General features: G+C 36.8%; 1 protein-coding gene and 1 pseudogene across 1 annotated transcript in view; one reads left to right on the top strand and one right to left on the bottom strand.

The window, feature by feature from the left end:
• Positions 1 to 18,569, top strand: part of ADGRV1 (adhesion G protein-coupled receptor V1) — a 506,902-nt gene that overhangs the window by 169,908 nt on the left and 318,425 nt on the right. Inside the window, exons 62-72 of the mRNA XM_078067071.1 lie at positions 233 to 356; positions 1,347 to 1,485; positions 1,655 to 1,840; positions 2,198 to 2,430; positions 5,034 to 5,182; positions 7,351 to 7,552; positions 8,072 to 8,291; positions 10,686 to 10,925; positions 12,229 to 12,378; positions 13,439 to 13,912; positions 16,303 to 16,446. Coding sequence (XP_077923197.1) covers positions 233 to 356; positions 1,347 to 1,485; positions 1,655 to 1,840; positions 2,198 to 2,430; positions 5,034 to 5,182; positions 7,351 to 7,552; positions 8,072 to 8,291; positions 10,686 to 10,925; positions 12,229 to 12,378; positions 13,439 to 13,912; positions 16,303 to 16,446 — 2,261 coding nt within the window. The remainder of the gene's footprint in view (positions 1 to 232; positions 357 to 1,346; positions 1,486 to 1,654; positions 1,841 to 2,197; positions 2,431 to 5,033; positions 5,183 to 7,350; positions 7,553 to 8,071; positions 8,292 to 10,685; positions 10,926 to 12,228; positions 12,379 to 13,438; positions 13,913 to 16,302; positions 16,447 to 18,569) is intronic.
• On the bottom strand, positions 3,366 to 3,836 carry LOC118521936 (small ribosomal subunit protein uS17 pseudogene; annotated as a pseudogene).

Below are 18,569 nucleotides of genomic sequence, written 5' to 3'. Positions count from 1 at the left end.
TCATTGAAATATGATCTTGGGCAAGTTATTAGCCTCAATGTCTTGGGTGCCTCAGTATGCTTAAATAATTTCATTGGTAAAATGAAGATAATGTTAGTACCTAATTTATATGATTGTCATGGCAATTAACACATAAGATTAGAATACGTGAAGTGATGAGAATTTTGTCACACATATATTAAGTGAATACATGTGTTTGCTACATACATGTTATATATCAACTTCAACTTAGGTAGTGCATCAGTAATCATTCGGGGAGCTAAGGGAACATCAGGAGAAGTTGGGATAGCTCCATCATCTAGGCATGTCCTCATTGGAGAACCCTCAGGAAAGTATAATGGTACTGCTATCATCAGGTAAGGGCTTCGTGATTTTTTTTTGCTTAGGTGGAGATTTTGAAATTTTATTTAAATCATTAGCATTTTATGCCGTAAGTGCATAGTTCTCATTACATACATATTTTGCAAGCATTGTCATTTTATGTATTAGTAACATCCTGTGAAAAGTAGAAAAAATTTTGGCAACAATTGAAGCCATATCCTGACCTGTCTTGAAGTTAAATCATGAAGAATATTTTGGAAAAGTTCCTTCAACGAAAACATGTTGGTCATACAGTTGTGTCTTGACCTCTCTTGACGTTAGATCATGACTGCTTCTTGGATGATTTGCACAACCCATGACGAGAAAAACACCTTGAGTTAACGCCAGGAGAGCTGATGCTTTTGGCTCCGTTCTGTCACTAACTATGTAAAATAAGAGAGTTGCTTCATCTCTGTAAGCTTGTGTCATAGCTACAGAATCATTCCTTAGAAAAGCCTCTGGATCAAACATTTTATGATTCTGAGTGTTCTAAACTTAGGGACTACTGTATAACTACGTTGTATGATCATAGGCAATTTTATTTAATACAAATTTTCTCATGAGGAGTGGGACAACTGCCAGTGAAGTATCTGAATTTGAGTTAATATTTTCTTTTTGGTAGTTTTCCTTTAGTGTTGCATGTATGAAGTGCTGTTTTTTAGAGAACTCTGTTAGGCTATTCATATTTTGCACCTTGTGTATTAAATGAAGAGTCTATAAATACTTTCTTTTAAATCCCTTTAAACCTTCCCCTTTTAACATGTAGGTTTTGCCACTATTGTCAATTAAATTTACATATGGTCAGGACTTTGAGTGTTACTATTCTGGAATCATAAAACTTTTTTTTGGTTTATAGTTGATCGATAAGGCTATATAATGCATAATGTTCTTGAAAAAAAATGAAAACTGTTGTTGAAAGACACAAAAAATATTTAGGAAAGATTACTTCAACAAAAATGTACTGATTATACATTTGTGTATTGTAGCCTCATTCGTGGCCCAGCAATCTGGGGGGAGGTCATGGTGTCCTGGAGGATATTCCCTCCTTCTGTGGGAGAATTTGCTGAAATATCAGGAAAACTGACGATGCGAGATGGACAGTCTGCAGCAGTTGTAATAATACAGGTATCAATATGACTGGCTTCCATTATGCCCCTTGTATGTGTGTGGGGGGTGTGGGGGGTTGTCGGAGGTGGTTGGCACCCCTGAGTTTGTTGTTGTTGTGGACATGATAGATATTTTTCTTTAAATGGTATAGATCCTACCGTTGATGGCTCTTTTTGTCCTTCTGTAGGCTTTGAATGATGACATTCCTGAGGAGAAGAGCTCCTATGAGTTTCAGCTTACTGCAATCAGTGAGGGGGGTGCCCTGAGTGGACCCCGCAGCACTGCCAGCATCACCCTGGTGGCCAGTGACTTTCCCTACGGCCAATTTTCCTTTTCACAGGAGCAACTTCGAGTGTCGGAAGAAGCCCAAAGGGTACAGTGTAAAATGCTTAAAATCCTGAATACCATTTTTGGTTTTTATTTTGTGAGTGATCTTTTTTTGCAAAGCTGGGTGAAGCTTTAATTTAAATACTAAGACTTCATGTAGCAAGATATATTGTGAGTGATCTTTAAAAAGTGTTTCGATTTCCTTGTTCATATTCCAGAGTTTTCACAAATTGATTAATTTGCTACTAATATCATTATTTTAACATATACTTTATAAAATTTTATAGATTTCTACATAAACATAACCCTGGTAAACATAGAATCTTTAGTTAGAAACCATAAAAATTAAGTATGAGTTGATAGATTAAACATCCAAATCAGATAAAAACTGCTTCTTGCATAGGTGAACATCACAGTCATCCGTTCAGGTGGATCATTTGGCCCTGTGAGACTCTGGTATGAGACCGTGAGTGGGACAGCAGAGGCAGGCTTGGATTTTATCCCTGCGGCGGGGGAGCTCCTCTTCGAAGCAGGGGAGATGGCGAAAAGTGTGCACATTGAAATACTTGATGATGGTCTTCCTGAAGGCCCAGAGGAATTTTCTCTAGTAATTACAAAGGTGGAACTTCTGGGAAGGTAAAGTTAAAAAAGAAAATTAGGCAAAATGAAATAGAGAGAGAATATGTTGTATAGGGATTAATACTGAACTTGCTCTTTTTCAGATTTATGTGAGAGTGGGACAGGGCATAGTAGGAAAATTATGACAAAGACTAACTGTTAATTATGCAACGTTCTAAAATATCAGTTTTTCCTGAAAGTTGAAAGTATGTTGTTTTTATTGTGAGAATTCACTCTGGGTAGTCAGAGAATTGAACATGGTATGGGCTCGTAATAATTAGGTAAGGAAACGGAGGTCAAAGGTCAGCTGGTGTGATGGAATTTACTTTCCCTTCCCTCTATCTCTATACCTGAAACTGAGTGAGAAATTTCTTTCCTTGGTATCTCTGAAGGCCATATTGTCTTCTGTGGGGGAATGAGATGGAGTTTTCAAGTGGGGAATAATATGAGTCAAAGATAGTCAGTTGTTACCGTGCACCATGTTTTTATTGAAGATCAAGAATTAACCATATTGAGGCTGTCTCATTCTCTGATTTAGTGGGAGCAGACTTGATTAACAAGGGTGGGAAATACCTGAAGCATGCTGAAATACCCACAAATTGAGTAGCCCAAGGAACCCCTCTGCTCTGACAGATGACACAAAACCCTCAACTAGAATAATGTTTGCATTTATATAAGTCTTAAAAGAATTTTTCTTGTGCATGAAAATGATTTTGCATCTGTTATATGAATGTCATGCTTTTAAAGCTTTTTCTAACCAAAATATTTCACTGAGTGACTTAGGTAGAATATATATCATTCCACATGGAAAAAATACTGTGAATTTGTGTACGCTTCAAATCTTAAATTTCTCAGAAAATGATTCCGTTTCTGGCAATTGGAATGATTTTTTTTTTTTTTAACTGGGAAAATAACTATTTTCTTCAGTAGTATGGGCAGATGTCTAACTAATCTCAGAACTTCTGGAATTGCTTGTTGGGGCCAGTGGCGTTCATGGCTTTGAGCACATTGAAGCTCACAGTCTTGCTCAGGGGCCAGCACTCGCCCACTGTGACAATGTCACTCATCTGGACATCCCTGAAGCAGGGGGACAGGTGCACAGACATGTTCCTGTGGCGTTTCTCAAAGCAGTTGTACTTTTGGATGTAGTGGAGGTAGTCTCAGTGATGATGGTGGTCCTCTGCATCTTCCTCTTGGTCACCACACCAGACGGAATCCACCCTCAGATGGAGACATTACTAGTGAAGGGGCATTTCTGGTAGATAGAGATGCCCTCAGTGGCCTCCTTGGGCATCTTGAAGCCCAGACTGATGTTTTTGTAGTATCACAGAGCGTCTCCTTCCAACTTCTCCAAGCAGGACCCTCTTATTTTGAAAGGTGGTTGGCCGTTTTTGGTAGGCTCACTCAGTCTGAATGTGTGCCATCTTCCCAGCTACCTGGGAAAAGGAAAACTAGCAATGGGAATGAATTTGAACTTATATTAGATGTGTTAAAATTTGAGCTGGTCATTGACTATTTTAATGAAGTGAAATTTAGTTATTAGCCCATTAAGTGTGAGATAACATCTGTGTTATTGACTAACTAGGACTTGGAGATTTTGCCCTCTGTGCTACCCTTTAAAAAAAAAAACAATTCCTACAGAAGTTCAATTCTGAGAAAACAAGGTTTTCCTTCTAGGTAAATTTCTAGGTTTCCTTTGATTTGAAAAAGGACAGGTAGAAGGTTTCCTTCTAGGTAAATTTCTAGGTTTCCTTTGATTTGCCTAGTTGCTAGGAAATTCACTGCTTGGGTGTTAAGGTAATCAGCTAATCTACAGTCCATCTCAGACAACCTTTAACATTTACTCTTATCATTTAATATTTTAATCCCCAGTTTTCTAATTTTGCCTTACATATAACCTGATTAACTAGTTTTCAACCTTTTGAAACTATGTAGCATAAAAATACCAAGTAAATAGAATTTGAGAATTGAAAAAAAGATTAAAATGGTTTACAGCGATTTTTTAGCTTCAGGAATTAAAGTGATATGAAACTGTGGAAGACAAAATGATAAAATACCGATAAAAAAAAGTGACTTCTTTAGCAGAAAGATGTCATTAGCCAAGTAAACCACCATCTATATTAAACATTAGAGGCATTGATTGTAATCAGTGTCCACAGAAACATTTTCTTGTAGCTTGAAATATCAGTAGTGACATGACACCCTTTTTTTCCTTCAAAGTAACCCTTTCAGCCTGTCCCTGAGTGCACTGCAGTTCCGCGTGCATCCCCTGCCTCAGCCTGTCACCGTCAGATGAGTTTATCTCTAGCCCAGAGGTTCATTTTACAACTTTTCCCCAATCTCCTGATAGTCGTATTATCTTCCCATTGCCTAAGTTTAATAACTTTGTATTGGTTTTGGTTTCATGCAGGCAGTGATAATTGGGAGCAGCACAGAAGTCTATTTCAGACATCATTTCAGAAAAAAAAAAAAAGAGTATTTTAGTGTTGGGGATCTTTAAAAGTATTAAAATGCTTAATAGGACTAAGTTATAGGAGCTAAGAGGACCCTTCAGTTCATGCTGACCAATTAATATACTCATTTTCTTTTCTTTTATAATTATTTTTTCATGACTTTGCAAGAGGGTATGATTTTACCATCCGAGAAAATGGTCTTCAGTTAGATCAACCTCCTGAAATAGGAAACATCTCCATTGTCCGAATCATAATAATGAAAAATGATAATGCAGATGGAGTCATTGAATTTGATCCAAGGTATACTGCCTTTGAAGGTAAGTTCAGCAATCTTACAAATTTACTACTACTTTCTGAGTTACAGAGTACCCGAGTATGACACTGTCAGTTTGAATTTCCACGTGTAAATGTTCTCAGTTTGCTCTGTGTGTGTGCACCCATGTGTGTGCATGTATGCATGTGTATGCACATACATGTACACCTTCATATGTATTTACATATGCCTTTATATATTTATATATTTATTTTTTTAAATCTATTTTGAGTTACCTTTGGGCAGTATTGAATCCCACTTGTGTATGGCAAAGCTGAATGGTAAGGAACAAGGCTTTAGAAAAACTGTTTATTTAACCTTAGGATTATTGAAATGTTTATATTTCAGACATCTTTATGAATCTCTTTCTAATTTATGAAATAATTTCCTTTGTGACTAGAAATCAGTGAATATTCACTTTCTAATGAATAATCACCTCTGAAATTAGTCTTTTACTGGGGGGCAGATGCAGGGGCTGTCTGGGCAGCTACTCAGACTCTCTGTGACAGTCCCTAATAGCAGCTACCCACTGTTCTTTGTTCTCCCCTCCTGTAGAAGCAGAATGCAGAATCTGTGCCCATATTCCCTCCTGGGGAAAAAGAGGTGGCTGCTTTTTGGATTTTATACAAAAGCATATGCCTTTCAAGATAAACATGTTATCTTCTTGCTGCAATTAATTTATTGACCTCATTTCTGCTATCAAATTCATTGGTTATCTAGCCATTTTTAAAGTTCATCAGAAATCACTTTGGAGGGGCACCTGGGTGGCTCAGTCGATTAAGCGTCTGCCTTCAGCTCAGGGCCCTGGGATCGAGCTCCGCATCAGGCTCCCTGCTTAGCTGGAGAGTCTGCTTTTCCCTCTCCCTCTGCCCCTGCTCGTGTGTTCTCTCTATCTTGCTCACTCTCTCTCCCTCTCAAATAAATAAATAAAATCTTTAAAAACAAAGAAATCACTTTGGAATTGATTAATATTGACTTTATGGGTAAAGTCATGGAAGATACTATTTTGTAAACCTCAGTCTACAGCTAGTAAAAGTCATGCTGCATTTTTTATTCCAAGTAATAAATAAAGGGCTTAGAATTTTTTTTCTGTGCACTGATTTCTGTTTGATTCATTGTCTTTGGGGGTATTTGGAGCAATGCATATTTATAATTATAATGTAAATTCAGTATTATTTAGCCATAGCTAATATGAACTGTTGGCTAATATAAGCATAGCTAATTAAATTCTATTAAATGATATTTTAATTTACAGAGGTTAACATAGCTTAAGAGCAAAATAAATTTTTGAAAAGAATTTTTAAGTTGAAATTAAACATTGAGGATACATTTTCAGATTCTCAAATAGATTTCATAGGAACTGAAAATGTAATAAAATTATATTTTTATCTGGACTTTCAAAAAACATTCATATGATATAATTAACATGAACTTCAATTATTTCTACTACGTATGTTTCCACTAAATGTAGAAGCAATCCACAATACTTTCCTTTGAGTACACATATTTTAAATATTTTTCATGTACATCTAGCATTGCCTTGGAAAGCATGGACCATTTATTTCTATGTAACACACAGAGGAAGAATACCTATGCTAATGATTAAATAGGTTATTTCAATGTGCTATAGTGAGTGCTGTGAATTGTGTAAGACTGATGAATCACAGACCTGTATTCCTGAAACAAATAATGCATTATATGTTAATAAAAATAAATAAATAAATAAGTTATTTCAGTTCTAACTTATGCTGTTCACTATAATTTGCAACTTATGACAAACTATATTTCTCATAAAAAATAAGTTTAAATTTTCACTAATTTTTAAAAAGATTTATTTATTTATTTGAGAGAGAGTGAGAGAGAGAGAGAGTCTGTGTGCCCTAGGGGGAGAGAGAGGGAATCTCAAGCACACTCCCCACTGAGCAGGGAGCCTGACACAGGGATCAGTCTCACCACTCTGAGATCATGACCTGAGTCAAAATCAGGAGTCAGACGCTTAACCAACTGAGCCACCCAGGCGCTCCCTAATATTTTTTAAAGTGATAAATGAACTATGGAAAAAATGAGAGCTTGCATTGTACTGTTATATTTAATTGCTATTAATTTAACTGAATCTTATAAAAGCTAGTTACTTTGTCTGGCGTACCAATTAAATGCACATTCCTGCCACAGTGGAGGAAGATGTTGGAATGATCATGATTCCGGTGGTGAGGCTGCATGGAACTTACGGCCGTGTGACTGCTGATTTCATCTCTCAGAGCTCCTCTGCAGTTCCTGGTGGTGTTGATTATATGCTGCATGGCAGCTCAGTCACCTTTCAGCATGGGCAGAACTTAAGTTTTATAAATGTCTCCATCATTGATGACAGTGAAAGGTAATACTATTTAGTAATGTTGGAAATACTATAGGCATATGTAAAGCATGATTACTGTGTTCCAATCCTTACTTATGTTTGCACTGATAATAGAATTTTACATTATACATATGCCCATTGAGAAACAAGTGAGAAACTTTTGGGGGTTCTGGGGTAGGAAAGAAGGGATTGGGAGACCATTGGGATTTTATGTGTCACTTTTTCGTATAGAGGGAAATGATAATTTTTGCTCCTTTATATTTGAAAAGTCTAATCAGAATGTAGAAACATCCTGCAATTCACTTGCTTAATGCATTAAGCAATTCAAAAGAAAGGAAGGAAGTCTAATAAGTATTGCAGGTTATATAGTATTGAAGTTGATCATTCATGCTTTTAGCTGAGCACCCTCTTCTTACCACTTGGTGTATGAATGCTGTGCCTTGAATATGTATGACCAATTTGGAAAATGACTAGTTATTTGGATCTTAGAAGCATTTTAATATGTTTAGACTCACAGAATTGCTCCTTCTTGCTATGCAGTGAATTTGCAGAGCCCATTGAAATTTTGCTTGTTGGAGCCACTGGCGGAGCGGTCCTTGGGCGCCACCTAGTGAGCAGAATCACAATTGCCAAGAGTGACTCTCCCTTTGGCGTTGTAAGGTTTCTTAATCGAAGCAAAATTTCTGTTCCTAATCCCAATTCCACAATGATTTTATCCTTGCTGCTGGAGCGGACTGGAGGACTCTTAGGAGAGATTCAGGTAGAGTTGTTCTTCCCATGGTTTTTTTTTTTTTTAAAGATTTTATTTATTTATTTGAGACAGAGAGAATGAGAGAGAGAGAGCACATGAGAGGGGGGAGGGTCAGAGGGAGAAGCAGGCTCCCTGCCGAGCAGGGAGCCCGATGCGGGACTCGATCCAGGGACTCCAGGATCATGACCTGAGCCGAAGGCAGTCGCTTAACCAACTGAGCCACCCAGGCGCCCTCTTCCCATGGTTTTAAAAATAATTTTTATAGCCTGAGTTTGGAGTTGGATTTTCTTATTCTTCAAATATATCCATTTATTTATTCACAATCAACAATATTTATTAATTACCCACTGGGTATAAGGTGGCTTCCAAGTCCTATGAATTACATAAAAATATATGAGACATAGCCGTCATCGGGAACTCTTGAGAGCAAATTAGAAATGAAATGAAGACTTCTGATAAAATGCATTAGTTCAAGTATTTGTTGTGTGCTTTCCATGTGCAGACCCTCTTCTGGGCACTGAGAATGCACCGGTGAACGAGACAGACCTTATCTCTGTTCTCTTAGAGTTTTCAGAACAATAAGCAGATAAATAAAAAAAAAAATGTGATAACACTGAAGTGCTCTGCAGGGATGTCAAATTGAGAAACACGATCGTGAGTGACCTGTTGACTACTCCAGGTGGTGACATTGTGATATTTAAGCTGAAACCTAGATACTGAGAGATGGTCATGTAATTGTTAGAGGGCTGAGCCTCTTGGCAGAAGGAATAGCCAGTGTGTAATCTACAAGCCTGGCGTGTTTGAGGTCTGGAGGGTCGCATGCAGTAGAGGACTTGGAGGGGAGTGGGTGGCAGCACAAGATCCATCAGAGAGGTCAGAAGGTGTTTGATCACTGAGACCCTCGTAAGCCAGATTAAAGGTCATTCTAAGTGCAAATAGGATGCCATTAGGGAGTCTGAAGCAGGGGAATGGTGTTGATGTCCCCAGGTTGCCATTTTAACTAGCTCCCAATGACTTCAGGGCGGCGGGAGGGGGTGATGGAATGTCAAGAAGCCAGAGCAGAACCAGAGAGGGCAGTTAGGAAGCTTTTGCCCTCTGTCGTCCAGGGCAGAGCTGACCGTGGCTCAGACAGGTGCAGATGGGATGGTGAGAAGTGAATAGACATTGAGCATCTTTTAGAGGAAAAATTCGCCGGGCAGTGGAGGGCGAGGCAAAGAGGAATCAAGAATAACTGCTAAAATTTTAGTTGAGCAACTGGTTAAATTGTAGTGTTGTTTACTGAGATATGCAGAAGCTTGGGGGGGGTGGGAAATCAAGAGTTCTGTTTTGGTCTTATTCATTTGAGATTGCTACTGGCCGTCCCCGTGGAGGGTCGGGCAGGCAGGGGGATGTGTGAGTACGGGCTGTGGGGAGGTCAGAGGCTGCTGACACATGGGGAGGCATTTGAAACCATGTGGCCAAAGGAGTGTAGATAGGGATGTGAAGGATACAGCCAGAAGTCCGGGCTGCCAGCGTCAAACTATCTGACGAAGGAGAGCCAGCAAAGAAACTTGAGATGTAAAGGCAAAAGGGAATGTATGTATCATGGAGGCCATGAAAGACAGGATGCTGTGTTTCAAGAAAGAGGAAGTGATCAGCTATGCCTGGTGCTGACAAAAGATAAAAGAAGCAAAGAGAAAGTCCCAATTTTCTTTCCTTGTAGATACAAAAAGTATATAATTTTATATTCTAGAAATATTTAAAAATGCATTTATTATACAATTTTTTCTTATAACAATTTATGAAAATTTATTTTCATTTTACACTAGGAATTTATTTAAGTATATTTAGAAGAAATTGCACACCCAGCAGATTTTTCATGTGGTGTTATTGTCTTACTCAAATAGGTTTTGATTGACAAAGCCTGTTCATACAGCAAGACAGTGTTGTACTCATTTCTTTAAGTTTATATTTCCCTAATACATGTATATTTAAAATGTGTGCTTTTACATTTTTATTTTCCTGTGGTGATGACAAATGACCAGGTATTCATATTTTTCTTTACTTATTATCCATGAAAACTGATATTTTGTAAGTATGTAGTTTATATTTGCAAATATTAGTATTTTTAAAAAGACATGAAGAATTCCCTGGAGATATCCTAGAATAATTTTCATATATATATATATATATTTTTTTTCCCTAATACTACATATCCTGCAAAGTAATTCTTTGTTTAAAATTGATTATCTCTGGGGTACCCGGCTGGCTTAGTCAGTAAAGCATGCAACTCTTGATCTTGGGGTTGTGAATTTGACCCCAATGTTGGGTGTTGAGATTACTTTAAAAAAAATATTAAATAAATAGATCGATAAAAATAAAATAAAATTGATCATCTCCACTAAAAATACAAACACCCTGCAGGTGAACTGGGTGATATTAGGACCCAATTCTCAGGAAGCCTTACCACCACAGAACAGAGACATTGCAGAACCAGTGAGTGGATCCTTCTATTTTGGAGAGGGAGAAGGTGGTGTGAGAACCATCACTCTGACAGTCTATCCTCATGAAGACATTGAAGTTGAAGAGATTTTCATTATTAAACTTGAACTTGTGAAAGGAGAAGCTAAATTAGACTCCAGAGCTAAAGATATTATATTAACAGTAAGTCTAACTTTATTTTTCCCACAAAATTTTGGAGTAATGGATTTATCAGAAAATGCATTTTACATTTGTTGAAACTCCATGGGCGCTTATGATGAATTGAAAGTTATAAAACCAAATGAAGTCATAATAATTCCTATGGGCCAGACTTTCTGGTTATTATACTAATTTATTATATAGCTTGATTATTGGTAATTACTTTTTAAAGGGCTCTCATATAGTGATAAATACTTATTTTCTGCTCTGAGAAAATTTGGTGTTTTGGGAATATTTTTGCACTTTCAGACAGAAGCTATTTGTTATATCATCCTAAACGTTGGATATCTTTGCCCTGAAAGTATATAAAAGTTATTAACTTAGTCACCAGTCAGATTGTTGGAAGGAAGAATTGTATTTGTTTAATTAGCATAATGATGTGTTGGATCAAATCTGAGTTGAGCATATTTGATATAAATGAACCATTCAGTCCATCAAGGGTAAAAAATGCTGAGAACTAGGGCTATGAAAACAATGTAGAGAGGTGCTCTTTTTTTTAAGTTTGGAAAATACTCTAGTCTGGGGTCTCGGTCAGATTTCTCCAGAAAAACAGAGTGAGAGGGAGAGAAAGAGAAAGAAAGTTTGATTTTAAAAAATTGGCTCACATTTTTGTGAAGGTTGCAAAATCCATAGAGCAGGCTAGTAGGCAGGAAGCTCAGGAAAGACTTGTGGTTGTGATCATGAGTTTGAATTTTGTGGAATAGGCTGGGAGACTGGAAACTCAAGCAGGATTCCAAAATTGCAGTCTTGAGACAGAATTTCTTTTTCTCTGGGAAACCTTATTCTTTGCTCTTAAGGCTTTCAACTGATTGGATGAGGCCCACTGACAATATCAAGGGTAAGCTCTTTGAGTTAAAGTCAACTGATTGTAAATAGTAATTACATCTACAAAATACATGTAGACATTTACAATCTACAACAACATGTAGACTATTGTCTGCCAAACAATTAGGCCTGGTTAAGTAATGCAAACATGAGGCAAATCCAGCCAAATTCAGGCACTGAAGTAATATCCTTTTGAGACCCTACAAATTAAAGTTTTCCAGACACTTCCATTGTCTTTGGAGAATAAGAACCTACTTGTTTAGATGACAGTATACTAAAGAAGCTTTTGAAAAATCAGGTAGCTAGGCAGATTATATTCAAGTATTATTCCTGTTTTTCTTTCATTTTTTCAGCTTATCTGTATATTGATATGTTGGATACTGTAATTTCATCTATAGTTGTTAAATATGGCATTCACTCTGTTGTCTCTTTCTATTTTTAGATACAGAAGTTTGGTGATCCAAATGGGGTTGTTCAGTTTGCTTCTGAGTCTTTATCTGAGAAGACCTATTCAGAGCCATTGGCTCTGGAAGGGCCCCTGATCATTACTTTCTTTGTCAAAAGAGTCAAGGGCATTTTTGGAGAAATTATGGTATCATTTTTCATTTGATTTTTAAGTAATGTAACAATTTGCCTAACAAATGTGGTTGTGAAGAACAGAGAAACTATGTGTTCTGGTATAAGTTTTGGAAGTGACATGAGTTTCAGAGAAACTGAGAAGGTTCATTTCAGCACCTTTGGGTTCTGTAGTCAACATGAACCTCTCTAGCTGTCTTTCTAAATCCAGCTACACTTAGAGTGAAACGATCTTCCTCACACTTAATCATGAAGAGTATGACTGAACTATTTTGTATTTTCTTGTTTGCTGTAACGTTTAACTTCTCCTACTTAAGTCCCTCAATGATTTTTGTAAATTGCTTAATATATTCTTCAGGACTTTATCTCTCCATATAGTTTTTTCATTTATCAACTGATTTTTAAGAGGTTGAATTTGTGTGTATATTGACATAGAATGTTTGGGGATATTCTTGTAAGTCATTGTGATATCTATCTAACAGACCAAGGTTATTTGTTTGCTAGCAGAACATACTTTGAAATTTTTCTTTATGGATTTAACTCTTTTCCTGTATTGGAAATTAACTGGTACTTCTTCAGTGGAAGCTTTATGGTTCGGAGTCGAAAAATTCTAGGAAAATAATTTTTAATTCTTGAAATCTTGTTAAAAGCAAACAAAAACAAATTCCAATATAAAGCAACAGACTATCTACTCACTTTCTACCTTCAAGTATTGTCTGGTTCAAATGCCTGTTAAATATATATTCAGACCTTTTGAATGTATTTGTGGGACTGCCATTCTCAAGTTAACTTTGTTTTGCTTTATCTCTTCAAATCGTGTTATTATTTTAGAAGTAGGTGAAATGAGATTTTGTAACTTTGTACTGCAAATTGCATACATTAGCCCAAAAGAGTTCATATACTTTCACGGTGCTAGTATCATTCCTCCATACTTTCTAAACTGATTATTTGGGGCATCTGGCTTTGAATATAATGATGCACAATTAAAATTTTTTTTATATATTATAGAGGAAAACATAAAGGATTTTGATTCAGTATACTGAATTATGTGACTTTGTTGGATTTTTTGCTTTTAGGTTTACTGGGAAATAAGCAGTGAGTTTGATATTACAGGAGACTTTCTTTCTACAAAAGGATTTTTCACTATTGCGGATGGAGAGAGTGAAGTGAGCTTTGATATTCATTTGCTCCCAGATGATATACCTGAGATAGAAGAAGATTATGTGATCCAGCTTGTTTCTGTAGAGGGAGGAGCAGAACTGGATCCAGAAAAATGCATCACACGGTTCTCTGTTTCTGCAAATGATGACCCACATGGAGTATTTGCTCTGTATTCAGATTATCAGTCGCTCTTTATTGGGCAGAACCTTAGTAGATTCATCCAAATTAATGTAACCCGGCTTGCAGGAACATTTGGAGATGTTGCTGTTGGATTTCGCATCTCATCTGACCAAAAGGAGCGGCCAGTTTTTACTGAAAATGTAGAGAGGCAACTGGTGGTCAAAGATGGTGCCAGATATAAAGTGGACATGGTACCAGTGAGGAGTCAGGTTTGTAGCATTTCTTCAGTTTCCCAATCATTCCAGTGTAACTCCTTCGGGAGAGCACTGGCTTATCTCATGATCAGCTTACAATCTTACTGAGATATTTAAATGTAATCATAGAAATGTGTAATAATAATTGGATGATACATTTGCAGATCATTAATGAATTAGGTATATTCCCATTTGGAGATAACATATTTTTGTCTAAACAGTAGCAGGCACTTATGTAGGACTTACTCTTACATCCCTGTATTCTTTGGGAAGTTGACTCAGTGCCCCGACCCTGTTGATTAATTTCTAACCTCCATTTCCTATTTCCGAAAATTTTCAATACTGGAATAAAGACTGCAAAACTGGGGAAATGAGAGGTAGATTAACTTAACCAGAATATGATTATATCAAGTCTCATTTACAAATTAGAAGAGTTTTTTTAAAAATACAGTGTGCTTGAATTATCTACCTTGAAACATTTTCCCATACATATCTATGTAACATTACCTTCTGAATGCATTCAGGTTTTAATCTCTGTTAATGAACACCAGAGGACATTCCTTAGCTTTTCTAGGAAGAGCTTTGTATTATTCTACAGTGAGATTTCATTTGACAGTAAGACATGCTACAGTGAAGATCTGATTATTCTGTTATTTTACTAAGCAATGTGGATAGTATAAAACTATTCTCACACTACGTATAGGAAAACCAAAATATGTGATGTATATTACATGGACTAAAACCCTTGATCTGCCTAACTCGTAGATTGTGTCTTGTAGTGGGTGGTACTTGGTACATTTTGAGGGACGTTAGTCCACTTCATTTCCCTGCAAAAGCTGAATGGTATACAGTTGACCTTTAGCAACAAGGGTTGAACTGTGCAGATTCACTTATACGCAGATTTGTGTCAGCAAATGCAGTATGGCACTGTAAATGTCTTTTCCCTCCCTTATGATTTTCTTAATAACACTTTCTTTTCTCTGGCTTACTTTATTGCAAGAATACAATAATAATATATAAAAACTTATAAAATATGTGTTAATTGTGCATGTTATCAGTAAGGCTTCTGGTCAACAGTAGCCTATTAGTAGTTAAGTTTTGGGGGACACAAAAGTTATATGCATATTTTCTCCTTCTAACATTTCAAAGAACAATGCATTATATCCAGAGCATGAGGGGAAAAGGGAACCACTGAAAAAATCCTACCCTTGATTTATGCCCATGTCACACCTGAGTAGCCCAGCCAGTGAACTGCGTGGGGGAAGGGAACACCCCTAGAGGAGAGGTGGGAGGCACAGGCTTAAAGTAAGGACACTGATTTATTTCCGTTTCCTTAGCACTTGATCTGTGAGTCATGTTCAGTGAATGTCACTTTGAAAAAATGAAGATTGATCGAATGAATGAAACATCTGTTATCCTCAAGTTACATAACATTGAAACTACTAGGGTACATACTGTGTATATTTGGAGGGCTGTGGTGTATGTTTAAATAAGTTATATTTAAAAGAAGAACAGACTCCACAAAAATAGTTATTTTTATGTTCAATAAAGATGTACAGAGTTTTTAATAATATTCTAGGTTATGGGATAACTTGGGGGCTTATCCATTATCAATAACAATATTTCTCTTGGGAAAATGTTTTGTAAATTTCAAAAAAAAAATTAGGGTAACATTAATTTTTAAATTCAGAGTTTCCCTTATTTATTAGATTTGAAAACTTTATTTTTTTTTTATTTACTTGAGAGAGAGAGAGAGAAGGAATGGGGGAAAGGAGCAGAGGGAGAGGGAGAAGCAGGCTTCACACTGAGCAGGGAGCACGACGCGGGACTCGATCCCAGGACCCTGGGATCGTGACCTGAGCCAAAAGCAGATGCTTAACTGACTGAGCCACCCAGGCACCCCTAGATTTGAAAACTTTAAAAATTGGTAATCTAATACATTTCATAAGTAATTTTTATTTATCCAAAATATTCAAGTAATCAGTATACCTAAATCATTATCCATTTTGAGTAAATTTCATTGGAGTATTATTTATCCCTTAATGAAGAGGAAGAAAGAGAGTTTTGCTGCTTTTAGGAGCTGATTCTGTTCCCCAGTGAGCTCTTTCTTTCCTGTGGTACATGATTCATTCTATTACTAACACTACTTCTGTACATCATTCTTGAGGCCATTTGGGCACACATGGAGAATTTGCAAATTTGTGTTTTTTTACACTCTATCACTCATCACCTATGGTCTTCATACTGGTGATTTGTTTTATAACCTGGAGGGAAAGGCATATATTGATGAAACTGTACAAAAGGACCCTGTGGCAGTGTGCTAATGACTCATGTCAAATGTCAGTATTTTTCTCTGGAAATTATCTTTTGCTACTAAAAAAGTCATTGATCTTGTTTGTTTATAGGTCTTCCTATCCCTGGGCTCTAATTTCACCTTGCAACTGGTGATGGCAATGCTTGTCAGTGGACGTTTCTACGGTATGCCAAAAATTCTCCAGGAAGCGAAATCCGTTATCCTTCCTGTCCCTGAGAAAGCTGCCAATTCTCAGGTAATTGGTCCTGGGTGTGGAACCAGGCAGGAACCACTAGAGGGCAGCATTCATAGGAAGGATTAAAAAAGATTCTTAGACCTAAAATTTCTCAAAATTACTATTTTCTTAAATCAGTATCAAAGTAGACATGGATACATTATATGAAAATAATTTGCCAAGTTTCAACATTTTCCTTTTTGGATATTTAGAAAGTTTCCGTCCCATAGAATTTGAATATAAAAATTTTTTAAATTATGGTCACTTAGAATGAAAATTTCCAGGTTTTTTAAGGCTGTTTTTAATAGAATATTTAATATTGAGGTATTTTATGCTAAATAATTAAAATTAAAATTAAACATCAGTTAATATTCCAGACTTTTTCATTTACTAACATTGTGATTATTTGTCTTTCATTTTTGGAGCTCTTTTTATCATGACAAGTTTGTGCTGATGGAGATAAATGCTAAAGATGAGATCCTGTGACATGGTTGCCCCTAAATATTTGAATCTTCCACTGGAGTTCAATGTGGAAAGATTGTTTCCTGTTCACTTCATAAGTTTACAGGAGAACAAAGAATATCTTGAGGGCTTTACTTTGTATGTAGGCTGGTTCTGTCAATATAGGAGCAAGACAGGGCTGTTGTCTTTGGCTCATGGTAATGTGTGTATTTTTGAGACCATGATGAAATAACATTGCATCCTGTTCCTTCAGATGGGAGGTCCTTCAGCTTGGTTAAGGCAGGCCTAGTCCAGTATGTGGACGTGTAGTCTACACAAATGATAGCCAGGTCTCGCCAGAAGCTTGTGTAACAGGGTCTCTGACCATTAAGGGCATGCTCTTCAGGAACTCCCTCCTGGGCTTCTTCTCCATAGAGAATGAATTTGCTTTGTCCCCTAAATGGAATCCATCAGCATTAAAAATAACTGAGAAGAATAGTGAGTTTTCTTTCTCCTATACCTCATCTGTTCATGAGAGAATGGAGGAATAGAACTTAATAATACTTTGAATAGTTGTCTTCTTTTTGCTCACAGGTTGTTATAAAAAAGGATTCCATTCAACATGAACCATTCATTTGGCATAGCAAAATATTTCCTACTCCTTGTTCACGCACATGGTTACAACATTTATCACTTCAAAGGGCAAGATTGGGGCCAGTTAGGATGTATTCCTGTCCTTGGTGTATCCTCTGTACTCCTTACCAGTATGTGTGTGTGTGTGTGTGTGTGCGCGTGCACGCACGTGCATGCGCTAGGTGGCTAGGACACTTTCAAACAACCCTAGCCATGTAGCATGCATTATCATAGATATACCAAAGGTTTTGACAATTCCTAAGCAAAAGCCTCACTGTAATAGGGAATCTAGGCTAGTGTCAGGTTGAAGTTTCATTTTTGTTTTTATTTTCTTTTTCTTTCTACCCCAGAAGCTATCCTGGGGTACCTTCTCATACTTTTCTGTTACTTTCCATTCCAGTTTAAAATGGGGAGCATAAGGGGCACCTGGGTGACTCAGTCAGTTAAGCATCCAACTCTTGATTTCAGCTCAGGTCATGATCTCCGGGTCGTGGAATCTAACTCCGCATCGGGCTCTGTGCTGGGCGTGGAGCCTGCTTAAGATTCTCTCTCTCCCTCTTCCCTCCCCTCTCTCTTTTTTTTCTCTGCCTCTCAAAAAAAAAAAAAAAAAAGTTTAAAAAAATGGGGAGAATGAGTCTTAATATAGAACTGTCAATCATATGGTATCCCAATTTATAGATTTTAGGACCAAAAGAGGTAAACTGAGTTATCCAAATCACAATGTGAAGCCAGGAATCTAGTTTTATTTTTACTGATTGACTAGAACTTATTTCATCTAGAAGTCATTTTTAAATCCCAGGGTTCCCTGAGAAGTTTACCATTAAAACAAAATCTTACTTGATATGGATGAAAAAGATGATTATTTTTAAAAAATCTTTGGATGTTTCTGATCCTCAAAAAAAAAAAATTGAATTGAATCAAAGAGCTGAGAAGAATCTTGATAGAAAATCTAGTTCATGGTGCTCATTTTATAAATGAAGAATTTGTTGTTATATCTTAGAAAGATGTCCGATTTCAGTTCTAAATAAACCAGGTTCTATAAAAACCCACAAACAAGTCATATTAAAATG

Source organism: Halichoerus grypus, chromosome 2 (assembly GCF_964656455.1).
Source record: "Halichoerus grypus chromosome 2, mHalGry1.hap1.1, whole genome shotgun sequence".
Lineage (NCBI taxonomy): Eukaryota > Metazoa > Chordata > Mammalia > Carnivora > Phocidae > Halichoerus > Halichoerus grypus.
This window is presented reverse-complemented; position numbering and strand designations above follow the sequence as displayed.